At 38.3% G+C, this 18,420-nt stretch overlaps 1 protein-coding gene across 1 annotated transcript in view; it reads left to right on the top strand.

Moving 5' to 3' along the window:
• Positions 1-410: 410 nt before the first annotated feature.
• Positions 411-18,420, top strand: part of pde3b (phosphodiesterase 3B) — a 72,671-nt gene continuing 54,661 nt past the window's right edge. Inside the window, exon 1 of the mRNA XM_047363020.1 lies at positions 411-3,657. Coding sequence (XP_047218976.1) covers positions 2,770-3,657 — 888 coding nt within the window. The 5' untranslated portion in view covers positions 411-2,769. The remainder of the gene's footprint in view (positions 3,658-18,420) is intronic.

Here is an 18,420-nt window from a genome sequence, read left to right as displayed (position 1 = left end):
GCAACATAATAGGAACAGCTCAGGAAGCACTTATTTATCAAAAAGGAAGGTTTTAGGCCTTTTGTTAAAAGTAAACATCTGTGTCATAATAAAAATTGGAAGCTGGTTTCACAAGAGAGGAGCCTAATCACAAAGAGTTCTGGTTCCCATTCCACTTTTAGAGAGTTAAAATCTAGAAAAATGCAAAACTATGAGTCCTTTAAAATAGGATTAATCTTGTTCAGCATGAGTTTTATATGTAATGAAGAAGAAGAAAACCTATGACGTTCAACAATAAGCAGGTATATAAAAAACAATGTAAGGGTGTATGAATAAAAAACTGAATGAATAAATTATATTTATATGGAATTGCACAAAAACATTTGAAAAAAACCCAAAAAGAATGGTTGCAACACAATGAACAAAAAAATAAATAAAGAAAAAAATACATAAACCCCAATGTATTTAATTAGCTTTTCATTTGTTACTAGAATAACCTAGGTTTGGAAAACATTTTTTTTAATTCTGTGATTAACTAGGCAAGATTGCTTTTGCTGTTTTGTCTTTCTTTTTCTTTATTTGCATTCTTTTATTCTTTTCTTGCAACTGATCCAACTGGACTCACAAAACAGAAAACTGAAGGTTTAATCCGACCAATGGGATCAGCAGAATGTTTTTTTATGTTTAACATAAGGTGCAGAAGCATACACTGATACAACCTTGAAGTTCAAAGTTCCACAAATCTTTTCTTTTCAAACATTTTAACACAACAGAAAAAAAATAGTGTGCAGCATCCTCAAGTGGAAACTAACCTTAGTGTCATAGTAGAGGCAGAGACATTAGAATGAACTCACAATTTAGAATCCTTAATGAACTACCTCAAAGTGTTTGGCATAATTCTCACAGTGCCTGAAATGTTTTCCGATTCCCAAAATTAACATTACAACTTTGATTACAACTAAAAATGGCAAAGACCAAAATAATACATACAAAAATAATAATGCATACCAAAACTGAAAGTTATTTGCTTCAGAGCATCAATCAGTTGCAGTGCTATCCAAATCACACTCACAAACTGTTACATTTGGCACTTGACCGATTAAAGGAATTTTAATGATTTCAAATACATTAGCAAGTTAACCTTGGGTTGAGATGTTAAAGTAATTTCATGTTTATGAATTTTGCAAACAAGTTATTTTCATATTTGCAGTAAGGGCTGTCACTGTGACTCGTATGGATTTGTTTTAGATCCATTGCCTAATCCAATGCACCTACATGCAGAGCCCTCTGAGGTTACATTGAAGAGTGCTACAGCCTATACTGACCACATCGCTTTACTTTGCTATTTCACTGACCTTTTGGTAGACGTTCGTCGTAAGAGCATGTGTGGCAAAATGACATTAGAGCTAGCTCTTTTTAACCAGCGAGCAGCTCCCACAAGGCACGAGCTAAAAGAAATTATGTTCTGCCACTACTAATTTTATAAATTACAGACAGTTTGTCACTTTGTTGTTTTATATTGATATTGACAGGGCCAGAGATTGTCAAATAGTTTGTTTTGGCTAACCTCAGACTTATTTCCTTTTTGTATTTAGTAATTCTGCTTTTGTGAACAGTCCCCTGGTCTTCGGTGATTAAGAGTCTTGCATCCTGAACAAGTTCTCCTTGCACAAATTTATAAACACAGACAGAGAGTGTGAAAAGGTCAGAAGTTGAAACAATGTTTTAGAAGACCTTGGTCAAATAAGCTCCACGATGAGTCATATAGTTCATCTGGAAAACATTGGCTGTCTGCGCTACATGCCTGTTGTCAAGAAGGTTCAATGAATATGCAAATAATACACAAAAACATACCTCAGTCTCTTTGACAGTAACATTTTAACAAACAAACATATTTTACTCTGGGAATGAGTATTGCATAATATTAGTCATTCTTTTAAATACCACTACTACTGCTACTACTACTAATCATAATAATGAAAATGTCTATTATTATTACTATTTGTATTTTTATGATATTATTATTAATATTATTATTATAGGCATTGCAGAAAAATATGACAAGTGTTACACAAACAATTATTGTATTCTAATAATTAGATTACGATATTTAGATTGTATACTACTACCACTATTACCAGTATTATTATCTTTAATTTTTACATAGTGTTAATAATTATTAATGCATGCAGGTTTGTACACACATCTCTTTATCTGCACTAAAGTTTTGAAAACATTTTGACGATTAAAATTTTATTTTATAGTATTTTTTGCAAAGTTTTATGACTTTTAAAGTAAACTCGTTTCACTATCTGACTCACTGATTACATTTTCTTTGGTTGCCATTTAATAATATTTTACCATAGTCCTAAGTATTGTTTTCAGAAACTGACACTGTGCTTCTGATCCAAACCAAGGTTTGCAGAATATTCCTAGTATTCCCAGCCTTCAGAGCACGTTCAATTCAATTCAATTCAATTCAATTCAATTCAATTCAATTCAATTCAATTCAATTCAATTCAATTCAATTCAATTCAATTCAATTCAAAGATACTTTATTGATCCCCACACATTCCCAAGCCATGAGCTTGTCAGTTGTGGCCTGTAGGCGGCGACGGCGAGTCCAATTTCTGTAAAAACAACATCTCACCTTCTTTCTTTAGTCCAAGTGCTGGAACACGTTTGAGTGACCATGGAGCGCGTTTGCTGTCATGTAGTTCAGCGTTAATAAGCCGTGAATAGTTGTAAACGGGGACCTTTGACAAGATACGAGGAGCAGGACTCGAAGCCATGGCCGCACGGGAGGAAGGAGAGGTTTTGCACGGTAAACTAAAGCACCACGACGGGGCTGGAAGTGTAAACAGCTCAGATGGCTTCAGGAACGGCTATGTGAAGAGCTGCGTCACCCCCCTGAAACAGGACCATCAGAGAGGGTTTTTGTTCAGCTTGTGCAGGTTTTGTAACGAAGACGTCCTCAATTCCAAACTGTTAAAGGTGTCTGCCCTGTACGTGGGCGCCTTTGCTGTTTTCGCCGTCTCTTTTCTCATTTCCAGGAGGTTGCAAAGTGACTCGCTGTGGGATTTGCGGACTTTTTTGCTGGGCTTCTCCCAGTCCATCAGTCCTCTGTTCAGCATAGGATGTGCGTTCTTCTTCCTCACGTTTTACCTGAGGAGGAAGAAGAAGCAGAGCAGCAGATCGTGGCTCCTGTCACTGCCAGCTTCATGCTACCTCGGGGATTTTCTGGTTCTGCGGTTCTTGCAATGGGGAGAGGACCAGCACCAGATGCAAATGGTGGGCAGGTTGTTGTTCGTGTTGGGATGCGTGGGGCTGCTCACGCTGATCCCGACGCTCAAACTCAAGCACAGCGTGCTGGTGCTGGTGTTCGCCAGCGTCGTGTGGCTGCTTTCCCTCACAAGTTTGAGCGGTCTCCCCGCAGTGCTCAGACCGCTACTGGCCTGCTTTGCGGGGGTTTCTGGCTCCCTGTTGGGGATCTGTTTTGACCGCTATTACCAGACGAGGGAAGCACCGTGTGGGGTTTCCAGCGCAGAAGAAAAGGTCCCAGTGATCAGACCGAGGAGACGGTCCAGCTGTGTTTCACTGGGGGAAACGTCGACCAGCTATTATGGCAGCGGTAAAATGCCCCGCAGACCCTCGTTGCCCTGCATATCTAGAGAGCAGGTAGGTCACCCCCCCACGCCCTCTGCAGGACCACGGTCTGTTGTTGTAGTTGCAAAAATAGGCTCACAGATAATCCACAACAGCTCTCTGCACACACGAGTGAAAAGCACCCATGACAGAAAGCAGTCTAAGCTCTACATGTTGAGTTGTTTGAGGAAAATCACCATCAGCCCACCACTGTGGGTAAACAACTTCACAGACAACTTCAGTCATGAGTCAGGTAACTGCTTTTTGAGGCCAGTGTCACTGCATCTCTTTTAGACAGATATTTGTCCAAAATCAGCACTGCAATTAAAGAGTTTAGGGTAGTAGGGCTACTCTGTTTATTTTGTATATATATATGTATATATATATATATACATATATATATATATATATACATATATATATACAAAATTAAAAATAAATTCAAGCCAAATAATTCTAGCGAAACCAAATTTTAGCAATAGTTTCCAAGTGGTTTTTGTGCAGAAAATTAAACCTACCATTTTCTTGTTTTTTTGAGGTACATAAGTGCAGCAGCTCAATCATATATTGTAAATTAAGTCATCACAGTACACCTGTATGCAATATTGCTATTGTGAAGGACTGCTTTGAATGCAATTACTATATTCTAAGTGCCAGGAATGGTCAGGAAATATTGTAACTTTGCATTTCAATAAGATTTTCAGCCCATTGGATGGAGTGTTGCTACACAGATCAAAAGTGGCTATTAGCTGTTTAATCAGTAATATATACTTAGACAGCTGCTTCATAGGCATAACTAGTAGTTCACTAAATGTAGTGTTAATAATAAGGGATGGGACTGTGCTTTTCAAAATACTTCCAACTGGCTGATTTTGTCTTTGTTTAAAGACGAGAAGTGTCAGAGCCTTGTTTCAGCCAGCTGACTGGCAGCTTGCAGCACTGTGTTACGCTATGCTCCACTTTCTCTGGCACTTGCATGTTGGAAAGTTTAACATTTGGTGTACCTTGAAACTAGTGCTTGCCTACTTTTTTAGTAACTTTCTAGTTTTTGTCTTACAGTTGCAGTCAACTCTGATCAGTGTATGAAAGGAGTTTTTGCCCTTTTCTTTGCTTTGAATGGAAAAGATGCATTGTCCATCGTTAAGTTATAATTAATGATCTAAATCTATAACATCTACTGTCATACAAAACTTTTCCAGACTGCCGAAAAATATTTCCCTCTGACATTTCCTTCGTTTTTAAGGTTTGTACCAGTTAAAAAAAAGGTAAAAATCTAAAACCATTGAGCAGAAACGCAACACAACCAGCAGCAGAGCCAGTGATGTGGGACATAGTTCCACATGACCAGGGCAGTCGGCAGCACATAGTGATGGTGATCAGTTTCGACAGTCCCTAACAGTCCTGCTGCCTAACATAAACCTGTACAATCTGTGGAAAGCATGGGTGTTTACATTCATAAGATAATGGGGATACCTTCCATTGTGTTATCCAGTGTTTAACATTGCATGCAACATGTCTCGGCTAAAAAGCTTTCTGTACACAACTGTTGCCCTCATCTATATGCAGACAACATAGATATAACTGTCAACAATGTATTTTAAAAACAAAGCAGGCTGTTCTGAAGTAGATGCCAGGCCATCAGGTCACGCGCATTGTTTCTGTGTCCTTCGAGCTTTGGGAGAAATGATAAGAGAACTAAAAATGCATGTCCAGCTTGTCTCGGTTGTGCTGTTTCCCGTAGCAGCTTTTTTTTTTCTCCACATTGTGTTTTGTTCTATTTGCAGAACAGCATTAAATGCTGTATTAGTCCTTACAATTCTATAGAGAATGCTGCATCCAATCAGTTGCTAGCATTTTATAGTCCAAAATGCACTTTATGTATGTCGAAAAAGTCCAGTGGCGTGAACTAAATACACAGAGGGGACCGCTGTTATGTTTTCTAATTAGCTTTTGTGATGCTGGTCTTAAGTTCTTCACCCAATAATAATTAGCCTTTATATTGCCAGGTATGTATTTAAAACATTAAAGGTTCCAAAAGTCCTTTATGTTTCCCTTCTCAGTAGAGAGCTGAAACCGGACATCATATTTGACAAAACAAGTTTTAACTGGTAATCCAAACGATCTAAACTTGTGGGCAGTTATCAATCATGTTTTGACATTTTCCAGGCTTTTCTGTCATTTAATTAAACTTTTTGTTAGAAACTACAAGCAGATCATTTAAGTACTTTATAATAAACTTGTTTGTGTTAATCTCCTCCAGTGGTTTCCTGTAAGACCTAATTCTTTTTTGTGCATCAGCAAAAAAAAAAAAAAAAATGACATGTTACCCTTCTGATCCTACATATTGATTGCTGCCTTTAATCCTGCAGAACAGATGTAGAGAAAACCCGTTGTTGATGTTCTTCGTAGTTGTTTTGAGTTTGTTTTTTTTTACCGATCTTTTGTAGCTGTTTGTCTTCTCTGTTGGACACAGAAATATTCCATCGGGAAGGATTGCAAACTTTGCACAAGAAAGTATCTTTATTAGAATAACATCTCTTTTGTTATATTGTATGGGTCAATAGTGATATTGCACAAAAATGGACAGTTTTTGAGTCAGAGGCGGGCAAAAAGCGAGTACAAAGAATCATTTTGAAAGGAGTCACTCTGGGTTCACTGGTAATGTCGTACATGTTCTTCATTTTCATACACGTTTTGCACACAAAGCAGCCCGAGCACCCTCTGCCCCCCTCTTGTTTGACAGGGTCACTGGTTTCTGTCTTTCAATCACAACTAGAGGAGAATTGTTCTTCCATTAACAGTAACACATGGTGTTGTATGCGCTGAGTTCATTAGTGTGCCAGGCATGAGCTTTAGTATCATATTCATACAAGAGGAAAATGTTAGCTTAGTAATGCATGTAAATATGGGACACAAGCTGAAAATACAACTAAAAGTAAATTGTCTTTTTGATAGATCTTGTCTTGGGCCTTAGTTGTGGGAACAACTTGCTAAAATAGTTAATTTGAAATTTTGGTATAGTATTGATTGGGGTTGAAATAATTAATTGGATTAATTGTGATTAATCTATTATTGAAATAATCGTCAACCAATTTAGTAATCATATAATCGTTAACTGGAGTATACAGACTCTAAAACATGCCATTTGCTTAAAGATCAACCCACTCAGAGCAGTAATTAGGCCAGAATTGTACAAAAATGCATACATTTTGAATTTAAGATGAAAAATCTTCTTTATCTGTGAATATGGGCTATGCAGAACTCCTCAAGGGGCATAATTTTAGATTAATAATTGTTTAATCAAAAAAATAGTCGACAGATTAATCAAATAACAAAATAATCAGTAGTTGCATCCCTAGTATTGATATGATTAAAAGATAATCCAGGACATACAGGTCCTTCTCAAAATATTAGCATATTGTGATAAAGTTCATTATTTTCCATAATATAATGATGAAAATTTAACATTCATATGTTTTAGATTCATTGCACACTAACTGAAATATTTCAGGTCTTTTATTGTCTTAATACGGATGATTTTGGCATACAGATCATGAAAACCCAAAATTCCTATCTCACAAAATTAGCATATTTCATCCGACCAATAAAAGAAAAGTGTTTTTAATACAAAAAACGTCAACCTTCAAATAATCATGTACAGTTATGCACTCAATACTTGGTTGGGAATCCTTTTGCAGAAATGACTGCTTCAATGCGGCGTGGCATGGAGGCAATCAGCCTGTGGCACTGCTGAGGTCTTATGGAGGCCCAGGATGCTTCGATAGCGGCCTTTAGCTCATCCAGAGTGTTGGGTCTTGAGTCTCTCAACGTTCTCTTCACAATATCCCACAGATTCTCTATGGGGTTCAGGTCAGGAGAGTTGGCAGGCCAATTGAGCACAGTGATACCATGGTCAGTAAACCATTTACCAGTGGTTTTGGCACTGTGAGCAGGTGCCAGGTCGTGCTGAAAAATGAAATCTTCATCTCCATAAAGCTTTTCAGCAGATGGAAGCATGAAGTGCTCCAAAATCTCCTGATAGCTAGCTGCATTGACCCTGCCCTTGATAAAACACAGTGGACCAACACCAGCAGCTGACACTGCACCCCAGACCATCACTGACTGTGGGTACTTGACACTGGACTTCTGGCATTTTGGCATTTCCTTCTCCCCAGTCTTCCTCCAGACTCTGGCACCTTGATTTCCGAATGACATGCAGAATTTGCTTTCATCCGAAAAAAGTACTTTGGACCACTGAGCAACAGTCCAGTGCTGCTTCTCTGTGGCCCAGGTCAGGCGCTTCTGCCGCTGTTTCTGGTTCAAAAGTGGCTTGACCTGGGGAATGTGGCACCTGTAGCCCATTTCCTGCACACACCTGTGCACGGTGGCTCTGGATGTTTCTACTCCAGACTCAGTCCACTGCTTCCGCAGGTCCCCCAAGATCTGGAATCGGCCCTTCTCCACAATCTTCCTCAAGGGTCCGGTCACCTCTTCTTGTTGTGCAGCGTTTTCTGCCACACTTTTTCCTTCCCACAGACTTCCCACTGAGGTGCCTTGATACAGCACTCTGGGAACAGCCTATTCGTTCAGAAATTTCTTTCTGTGTCTTACCCTCTTGCTTGAGGGTGTCAATAGTGGCCTTCTGGACAGCAGTCAGGTCGGCAGTCTTACCCATGATTGGGGTTTTGAGTGATGAACCAGGCTGGGAGTTTTAAAGACCTCAGGAATCTTTTGCAGGTGTTTAGAGTTAACTTGTTGATTCAGATGATTAGGTTCATAGCTCGTTTAGAGACCCTTTTAATGATATGCTAATTTTGTGAGATAGGAATTTTGGGTTTTCATGAGCTGTATGCCAAAATCATCTGTATTAAGACAATAAAAGACCTGAAATATTTCAGTTAGTGTGCAATGAATCTAAAATATATTAATGTAAAATTTTCATCATGACATTATGGAAAATAATGGACTTTATCATAATATGCTAATATTTTGAGAAGGACCTGTATGCTGTATCTACACTTCAGTTGTCAGTGGGTTCAGTTTCAGCGCTGGTAGATGAAACAGCTCTTTGCATATTGCCACTATTGGGAACTTTCTAACCTCTCTGAACAACACATTCTCCTCGGAGAACCTCTGTGCCAGACGTATAAACAGCGTGTTTCTACAACAGGAAGGCACTGACAATCTCCAGCACGTAGATGGGCTTTTATAAAGAGTGATAGCCTGTACGTCTTGTCTACAGTTAAAGCAAACTTCAGACAAGGCGTAGAGTTCTCCAGAGCCACCAGATGATGGTTCCCAGACACTTGTTACAGATGAGTATTATGGTTGTAATAAACAATAGAGGACATGTGTAATGGTCGTATGTGGAGGTAGACATTTTCCTGGTGGGGAACCTCAGATATGTGACGCAAAAGGTTATATTGGACTCCTTTTTACAAATAGACCTCATGATACATGGACTTGACATGAGTATGAGAACATTTCTGGATCACTTCATAACTTTCTGATGTAGGGATGTCCCGATCAGGAATTTTCCCTTCTGAGACAGACCTAAATCTTTTAGGAATAGACTTCAGCCAATAAAGAGTCACTTTCTGATACATTGTACCATTTGTTATAATCAGTGCCATGCATATGCTTGAAAACTCAGTAGCCTTAAAACGCAGCAATGTTACACTGCAAGTTATCAACATCTGATACACTAGTGATGTTCCAAATGTTGCAGTCTCTCTTCCTATTCTTTATCTTTCTGACAAGGACAGATTTTTAGCCTCAACCAGAATTTCTGTAGGACAGCCTTTGGTATGCTGCTCCAATTGGGTTACCTTAGTCAAGACAGCTGCTTTAATCTTCTACAATACCTCACATGAAATTGACACATACATATTCAGTACCTTAATGTCCTACTTTTGGTGACATTCTGCTGTTTTTATGTGGGACAGATTACTTTAGTGGTACGCTAATGTTAGCATCTTTACCAAAAGGCTTCGATATGACTCGTTGACAATTTGGCTCGTAACATATTTCAGTGCGGTTCTAAGAGCTCGCCTGCAAACAAAAATGGGAAATTATCCTCCTGCCTCATTAACTTAGGGCTTTGCTTCAAGTCATGCAAAATGTAATGAGGAGTGTGTCTTTCTCCTGTTTGTGGAAACCCGAGAGCTGCAGGTAGAGCAGGTCACATGACAGACAGAGAGGGACACTGCAGCCCCACTTTCACTGTGAATGTCATTGTAAACAGTGAAAAGGCCTTAGATTTAACAAAATACGATGCACAAACTATAATACAGGTTTGCAAATTATTCATAATTAGGGTTGCACAGTATATTCAATAGTAATTGTCATCGCATTATAAGTGTATGCAACGTTTAAATCATAAAAGACTGCTTGGACATAGCATTTGGTAGGATATTATATCTAAAGTACAATGACTTCGCACACTGCATATCCATGAAATATTTGGCCATTTGGATGAACTCTGAACTCCCCTTAATTCGCACCCTTGGTGTATATGTTCAGTGGCTGAGATGCTAAAGTTCACTCTAAAGAGAGTGGTGGAGACATAGTAAAGTTGCAATGACAGAGAAGAGTCAGGAAAATGTCAGTAAATTGTTATGGATTTTTTTTATCACAATTTTCAGCAATACTATCGAAATTAAATACTTCTCTAAGCTCATAGTTAACCCAGCCTTGATTGGTGAAAACTAGCTGCGCATTATGCTGCTACAAGTCTTGCGTGGCCATGGGTGACATAATCATAAACAGTGTACTTTAAATGGTTATCAGGAGTTCAGTTTTGACTTGATCTTATAAAAAAAATGCCTTGATTGGGACACGGACCTTATACCCGGGACTAGATCAGACCATCCCTTGACTGTGGGATGGACATGCAGGTGTGTATGAAGATTCATACAACACATCAAAATTTGCTTAGTGTTTTGTGTTCAGATTTCCTGTGACCAGAATTCCAGCGTTGTGCACGTTGACAATGTTGTAAGCTGTTATGTGTTATGCAGATTAGGGATTTGATAAATGGCTAAACTTAAGATGCACCGAACATTAAAGGCATAGTTCAGTTCATTTAGTTTGTGTGGAAAGTGACAAAAAAAAAATCCCCAGAGCAGAGGGAGGCTAACAGCCTTAAAACAGCTCAAACTGAGAATAGGATAAAACACTATTAGGTCCCTAAGTGTTTCCTAGAGATGGGCAGTTATTGTATCGTTGTTGCTAAACTGTTGTGATAAAATTGTTATTTATCATGATCAAAATAAACTCTTAACTGTTGGTTTCATATTCAGTAAATATCAATATATTTTAAGTTTTGTTAGAATGTCATTTATTGTATGCTGTTTAGCTGCACACACATAAGACCCTTGTTGAGTTTGTTGCTGTTATCTCAGTCGAGAGACTTCTGCGATAACGCTACAGTTACATTGGCAGAGGCTGCTAGGAGTATCAGTCCACCCAATCAGCTGAACGTGAGCCCGACGCCATATTTTCCAAGCAACTATGAGACCTGGAAAAGCACAGGGATGTACCATTTCTGCTGCCTGATGCAAAATCCAAATGACTCCTCACTAGCCACACTGCTATAAAACAATGGCCAGGACATCATATAATTCATATCTAATTCATTTCTAAAATAAAGTTTAGTGTTATTTGCAGCTTACGGCTTTGTTGTGTCCGTCGTTTCCATAGACAGAAGAAATTGACCCCTTAATCAGATGAAGCCTTTCAGCAAATCCTTCTTTATACAGGCGGAGGTTGCTGAAGGCACTCGTCCTTGAAGTGCTTAACGCAAACAAAGAGGAATTTCCCTACTGATGTGGGAACATTTCCATGAAAAATAATATTTAACCAGGCACTTCAAAGAGGTTTTGATGCTGGGGGACGATGTAATGAATTGTGTAGGTTCATAGACCCAACAACCGAACATTTAGATTTATCCATTAGCAGCTTTGGCATACTTGAGCTTCGACTACAAAATCGCAACAAGAAGTATAAATGGCAAATTTGCGAACTTGATCAGCTGGAAGTCCATGACCTTTCTTTAGCTGTTCCGCAGCAAATACTGTGACGTAACAGTTCAAAAAACGTAATAGGGAATAGCGAAAACTGAACGAATTGAAAAATATGACCCAAACGGAATATAAAGATATCTCTGCAGCAACTGGAGAGACTAAATTCAACTTTTCTGCACTTCTACAGACTCCAAGTGCACAACAAAATATATTTAAAGGCTAAAAAAGTGGATTTTCCATGATATGTCCCCTTTTAATCCTAGTTTTATTTAGACTGACAGAAATATATTTATTCAAACCAGTAAATTTAAATGAAATATAATACTGAAGTCTTTATACAATTAATACCACATGTCTTAATTGTTCACATTAACATTTCAAGCATGCCATGTTTGTGTGGAGCGACCAGCCAGCAGATGGGATCAGATGTGTATATCCTTGTCTTTACATTTAAGCTTTTGGAATAATTCTGCCTGAGATTTATCATAATGTAGTATCCAGTAGGGTATTTATTACCCCTAAAAACATGGGATTTCAATGGGAAAAACCTCCTCTAATGTTTTTGTAATGTGAGGTGCATCTAATCAGAAAGTGTTAGGCTTCCACAGTGTTGGACCCTTTTTATATGATGTGTCAGTTTGCTTAAGTCAGCCTTAAAAGAGCGCTGCAGCTCTGTTAAATGTCCCATTTTGCAGTTGACAGCAAGTATTTCTGTACTGTCACGCAGGGAGCAGAAGCTGCAGCTCAGATACCGCTTAAACTTTAAACTTAGCCCTGCGATGGACTGGCGACCTGTCCAAGGTGTACCCCGCCTCCCGTCCATAGACTGCTTCCCTGCGACCCACTATGGAAGAAGCAGTATAAAAAATGACTGACTGACTGACTGACTTTAAACTTAGACTTTTCCAGTTATTTTGCTTCTAAGGTTGTTTTGCAGCTAATCATTTTAGAGAAAACCATAAAGCAGAAAAATTCTGAAAGATATTTTAAATAATTTACTTAAATATAAATCTGATTCTTGAGCAAAGGAGATAACATTTTGTCATATTTTAGACTAATGGTTACATTGTGTGCTAATTGGTTAATATGGCTGCAGTAGTTCACAGCGATGCGTACAAGTTCGAAGCTCCGATGACAGGATTGTCTCCCATGGTCATGCAGACTTGTCATTGGAATGTTAAACTGTGACTAAATATCGTCACCCACCAGGGGTTACAGCTCACAAAAACGTGTGTACCTAAAAGGTGTATTTTGGTATAACGTCATCTTAAAATGACTCCAGACCTTGTGTGCCACTCCATGTTGCGCAACATGAACAACGTGATAAACATTATCAGGGAAATTGTAACCCCTCAGACTAAAGTGGGGAAAACTGTGGCTTGATGAGTAGGTGTTTCTACTATTTTGTCTTTATTTTACAACTGTTTCCCCATCAACCTCAAATGCAGACCTCAAAATAATACTTAATAATAATATTTAATACTTATCATTTTTTTCCAGCATTTTTAGTAGGAAAGAAAATCTAAACATATCAGACAAAGGACCTCTGTTTTCATTTTGCAAGTTTGCAAAGCACGCACAGTCCTTATTGGCACATATTTGGGGTTAAAAATTTCAATAATTGTCTCAATAATAGGCAGCTTTTAATTAAACCCAAAACATTATTATTCTATTATCTAAATATTTTTATATTAATTCATTTTTAAAAGTCTGTAAAAGTATTAAAAGTCTTCAAGCATGTGAGCTTATTTTTTACATTTAGATGATGAAACCAAGTCAGTAAATAATGAGCTGTTTGCAAACACTAATCAAAAATGATATCAACAGCTAATATGACTCCCTGCTGTCAGATCTTATGCATTTTATGTCTGTTGCATGCACTGATAAAAATTCAACAATATGCATTTTTTGATTTTTACTATTTCACGGAAAAGAAAAGAAACCTGCTGATACCAGCCCTCAGCTTGAATTAGACATTGTCTTAACTTTTTATGTGGGAAGTAAAGATGTTGGAAGTTGAATGAATTTAAAGCAAGAAGGAGAAAAAAAGGCAGCATGTTCTTTGATGGATACCAGGGTAGAATCCAATAGATTGTAAAGAAATTTCCTGATCATCCACATTCATGCATCAGCATCAACATATACTGTATCTCTGACCTTTATCTGATTTCTATTGAACCCAACACCAAAATGCATAAAAGTACATGCTGTTGGTTGATGCAGTTATAGAGAGAAAATGTTGGGAGTTCTTTGTTTTGATGCATTTAGTGAATAAGAAAAATCCCCGATTTTTCAGTATTTTACCTGCTGATCACCGACAGTGCTGAAAAAGGGAAAATTGGCCCATTCCTGATTTATTGGTGCGTCTCTAGGACTGAGATTGGAGGGAGATCCCCAACTAAAATATACAGCCAGTTGGTTCCGTTTTAAAGCCTTCTGAGTGTCTAAAAGGGTCAATAAATTAGACATAATTTTTTTTAAATGCCTATTTGCCAGAATAAATAACGTTACCCCTGAATAGAAACGTATTTCCACTCCGTATTGTATATAATTAAGATAAGCTGGCTAAATATGTATTTTAAAAAAATATATTTTTTCCAGAAAAGTTTGTGTTCATACTTCCAGAGCAAAAATGTTAAATTGTCATCGCCTGGAATACCTCATAGGCCGCTCTGTTAGTGCAACGCAAATTCAAGGAGCATACCCAGCTTTTGTGTGGTTCCACTTTACGGGGGCAGGCATGGGCAAATAAAACACTTACAACCCCCCCCCCCCACACACACACACACACACACACACACACACACACATGCACACAAGAACAGAGGAGCAGTCTGTGGAGGAGAAGGTTGAAGGGAGAGCGGTGAAAACGCAGGGCAGCTCTAAGCTGTCACGTTAGCTCGCTGTTAAGCCATGTGAAATGATATAACATTGACGTCACAACCGAGTGACGTACTACAGGATGATTGCAAAGAGGAGGGGAAAAAAAATTAGGAGAAGTCTTATTAATTGCCCAGCAGAATATAGTGCCTGCCTTGAGCGGCGATGAGGCCGGCTGAAAAGACGGGGTACAAAAGGAAATGTTGAGATGGAATAGGCAGAACACATAATTAGACTTCAGGCCAGCTTATTCACTCAGAAACAAATAAACATAAGTAACAGTCAGGCTTTTTTAAATTTGTCCTTTATTTGACTGTTTTCCAAACTGCTTACATTTTGCTGAAGGTCTCCATTTTCAGGCTCTTTTTATGAGCACAGAGTCGCAAGTTTACCAAACTGGTTATGTAACTTATAACAACCCTTATCTCATGAGTATGAGTATTAGTGAGATAGACAGTAAGTAATTCATATTAAAACTTTTAGTTGAGGTGGGCTGTGGGTGTTGCAGCATCAGTAACTAATCAGCTTTTAACCCGCTCGTAGTGGTCACGATAACCCGGTGTTTTTTTATGAAAGAGTTAAAATCGTGACATACTGTGTGCATTTATGGTCGGTTTATTTGTTTTCTGCATGTGTTAAATTCAGGGGTTTTTGCATTTTAATCCGAGCTGAACCACCGTGTCAACGGTGTGTATAAAGTTCAAGAGAAGCATGTGTGTGTGTTTGTGTTTGCAGTGAGCAGTTTTATTTTCCAGTGCAGACAGTTCTCCACATGCTGGTCAGTGTATGATTTAAAATTTAAATGAAACTGGCTTGATTTCAGTAATTATGTTTAAAGTGTATTATAAAACCCCCTTTTTTAATTGTAGGCTGTGCTTTTTGACACATGGAGGATGTGTCGTGCAAAGCTTTTACAAATGTGGCGTGTGTGTGTATGTTTTTTAATTAAGAAAGCTAAAATTCTGACATATAATATTTTTGTTGGATTTATATATTATAATAATGAGGCTGTTTCTTAAAACATCCTTGTGGTAACAGAATAGAAAATATGCTGCCTGATGACAAAGACAAACATCACTGTGTGTGTTTGTGTCTTTATCATCTTTTTAACTGAAGGAACCATAAGCTGGAATTTTAAGTCTCTGTTGTTCTGCTTAGTATTATTTCAGTGGTATTCACAGTTTTATTATTTATCTCAGATATTTATGAATAACTGAATAAAAATGGAGGTTGTTCCTATGTATACTGTGGTCTTCTAAACAAGGATTTAAGCAGATTTTGTGATGACTGTTTGATGAAATGTGGCTTAAACTGAGCTGTTGTTTAACTGATATCCCCTGAAGTTAACCTCCGTGTTTTGTAAGCTTGTGTAACTATCGCGACGTCGAGACGAAGATGTCCCAATTTATTACTTAGCAACTCCTCCTTGATACCACAGGTTGCTTGGATAGTAGCCGTGACCATCTTCTAAATTGTAAGGTTATTTATTATTTTTTTTTTTTTACCAGTATTCAAATTATTTATATCAGAATCAGAATCAGAATCAGAAAAGCTTTATTGCCAAGGACGTTTTTGGACATACAAGGAATTTGTTTTGGCGTAGTTGGTGCAATACAGTACAAATTAAACAGTATAAACATATCTACAATATAATATAAATATATGTGCACGGTTTTAAGTGAGTGAGAGTAAAAGTAGAGCAGTATAAGATGCAAAGAGCAGTATAAGATGCAAAGAGCAGTATAAGATGCATAAGATTTCATCTTGTGGCGAGTTATGATGGTACAAACTTGGCTCCCCAATATTGGACCCAGATGGTGATGGCTTCTGTTGGCCCTTTTAATGCCAGGAGCACTTTTGCATAGGTGCTTTAAATGTTTCATTGCCGCGGCGGGGCCAGGAGAAAGGGTTAAGCTGAGCGAACAAGACTCTGTGTTTGGCTGACTGCAGAGTGAAACAGGATGCAGCGACTGCATTGTCAGCCTGCTGGTGTGAGTGCAAACAGATGAGGAAATGCTGGAGCGGGTACTCCAAAACTCGGGTTGCCCTGGAAACGTTTTGCGTCACGCTCACCAGCAATTAGCTTGCAGCTCTTTAGTTTTCATGATAGGTCTACCAGAGCTTAGCCTAATGACTCCGGTATAAGAAGGACCACCTGTAAAAAAATAAAAAATGGCCTCACGGAATATCAGCGGAGGACTTTGCTTCCCCTTATCTTTCCTTTTCTTAACATTTTGTGTGTAATATAGCTGAGAAGTTAATAATACTTGGCTGCTAAATGTTAATTATTCTCTAATTAGGTTTAATAAACAACCCTGACCTTGCCTTTGCTTATATGATTATTTTTAAAAACTTTTTCTGAATTTAATTTTTTTCTTGCCCCTGTAATGTAGGTTATAGAGGCCGATCCATTGCCGTCAGCTAAGTTTGAACCGATTAGACATACTTCTAATTTTTTTCAACTGATTTTTTTTAAGTGTCTCAGGGAGTGGGCCCAAAGCTGCTGGGTCTTTCTGTAAAAACATCAATTTCTATCCACCTGACAGTGGAGATTTGTCTTATTTTATCAAAGGCTCCCAACATTTCAGACAGGGTAGCTTTCAGGCTTAGGATGTATGGACTGGAAGTGGCTAAATCCGACTGCTATGACATAGGTGGGAGAACCTGGGTTAAGTAGCCTCCGTGAAAATTTAAGTAGATATCAGTGGAGGATGTAGTCAATTTAACTTGTATTTAAATGACTACATACCACAGCATTTACAGACTGTTTAATTGTTTCCAGAAAACTTTATAGAAATTACATAATCCTTCCCGTGGTTTCTCACTAAATCATGATTGAGTAAGATCTCTAAAAATGTGACGCTTTCTCTCTAGTTTCTCCCCCGCTTTGTTCATTTCAGTCTCTGTGTCTATCTCCCTCTGAATTTCTGTCTTTCTCTGTGCGCCTCTTTTGAAAACGGTGTCAGCGTTGCTGCTTTTACACCAAAAGGCTGTTGCTAAGTGACGGTTGACGTCAGCCGCAGCTACAGAGGAGGGCTTGTGTGTGTTTAGCAGCTGAGGACAGATCCCACTGAAAAGGGCAAAACTGTGAAGCATTATTAGTCACTGCAATGAAAACCTAAACCCGGCCGAACTGGATCACTGTTTCCAGTAACAATTTGTTTGGTTAGACTTATTGTTGATCTTAATCTTCTAAATAGGAAAGGTTTAAAAAATGTTTTATTGGTGAAACTGTTGTCGGCCAATCCCCACCCCCTTTTCTTCACTTTTTCTTTAGTCTGTCTCCCTTTTTTCTGTTTTTAACCCCTCCCCCAACACACATGCACATATTTCCTATAGTGTTGATTTCGTTTGGTCTGACAAAGGTGTCTAACTTTGCCTGTCATTGTGATTTCTGCCTAGCAGGTTGTTCTTGACATGATTGACATTGTTTGAGGTAATCACTTAACAGGAATCTGCCACATACTTAACCGCTCCTCACTTACAATGGACTTCTTCTCTTTTATGAGAGTGCTGCCTACATCTGATTTGTAATTGTTTGCCAAAGAGATTCCTAACACTAAAGATTAAAATAGCAGTCTAACTTTCCTTTTCACAACTTCCAAAGTACCATGCAGTCAGTAGAAGAGCTACAACAGTGAGTAAGCCAGGTTCTTCTTGATATGCAGGATATGTATAGTTGGAAATAAAAACGAAACATTAACTTAGTTCATATATATCTCAGGATGTGTCTGCATGTTTGTAGTATGTACTGGTGATTAATGGAGGCCCAAGCAGTCTATGGATTATCACCCCATACTGGTGCTGCATGATGACAGGAGATTTTCTTAATTATAGAAATGTATAATGCTCTAAGTTGTGATAAATTCACCTTTAAATTCACCACACTTTT

This window comes from Girardinichthys multiradiatus, chromosome 4 (assembly GCF_021462225.1).
Source record: "Girardinichthys multiradiatus isolate DD_20200921_A chromosome 4, DD_fGirMul_XY1, whole genome shotgun sequence".
Lineage (NCBI taxonomy): Eukaryota > Metazoa > Chordata > Actinopteri > Cyprinodontiformes > Goodeidae > Girardinichthys > Girardinichthys multiradiatus.
This window is presented reverse-complemented; position numbering and strand designations above follow the sequence as displayed.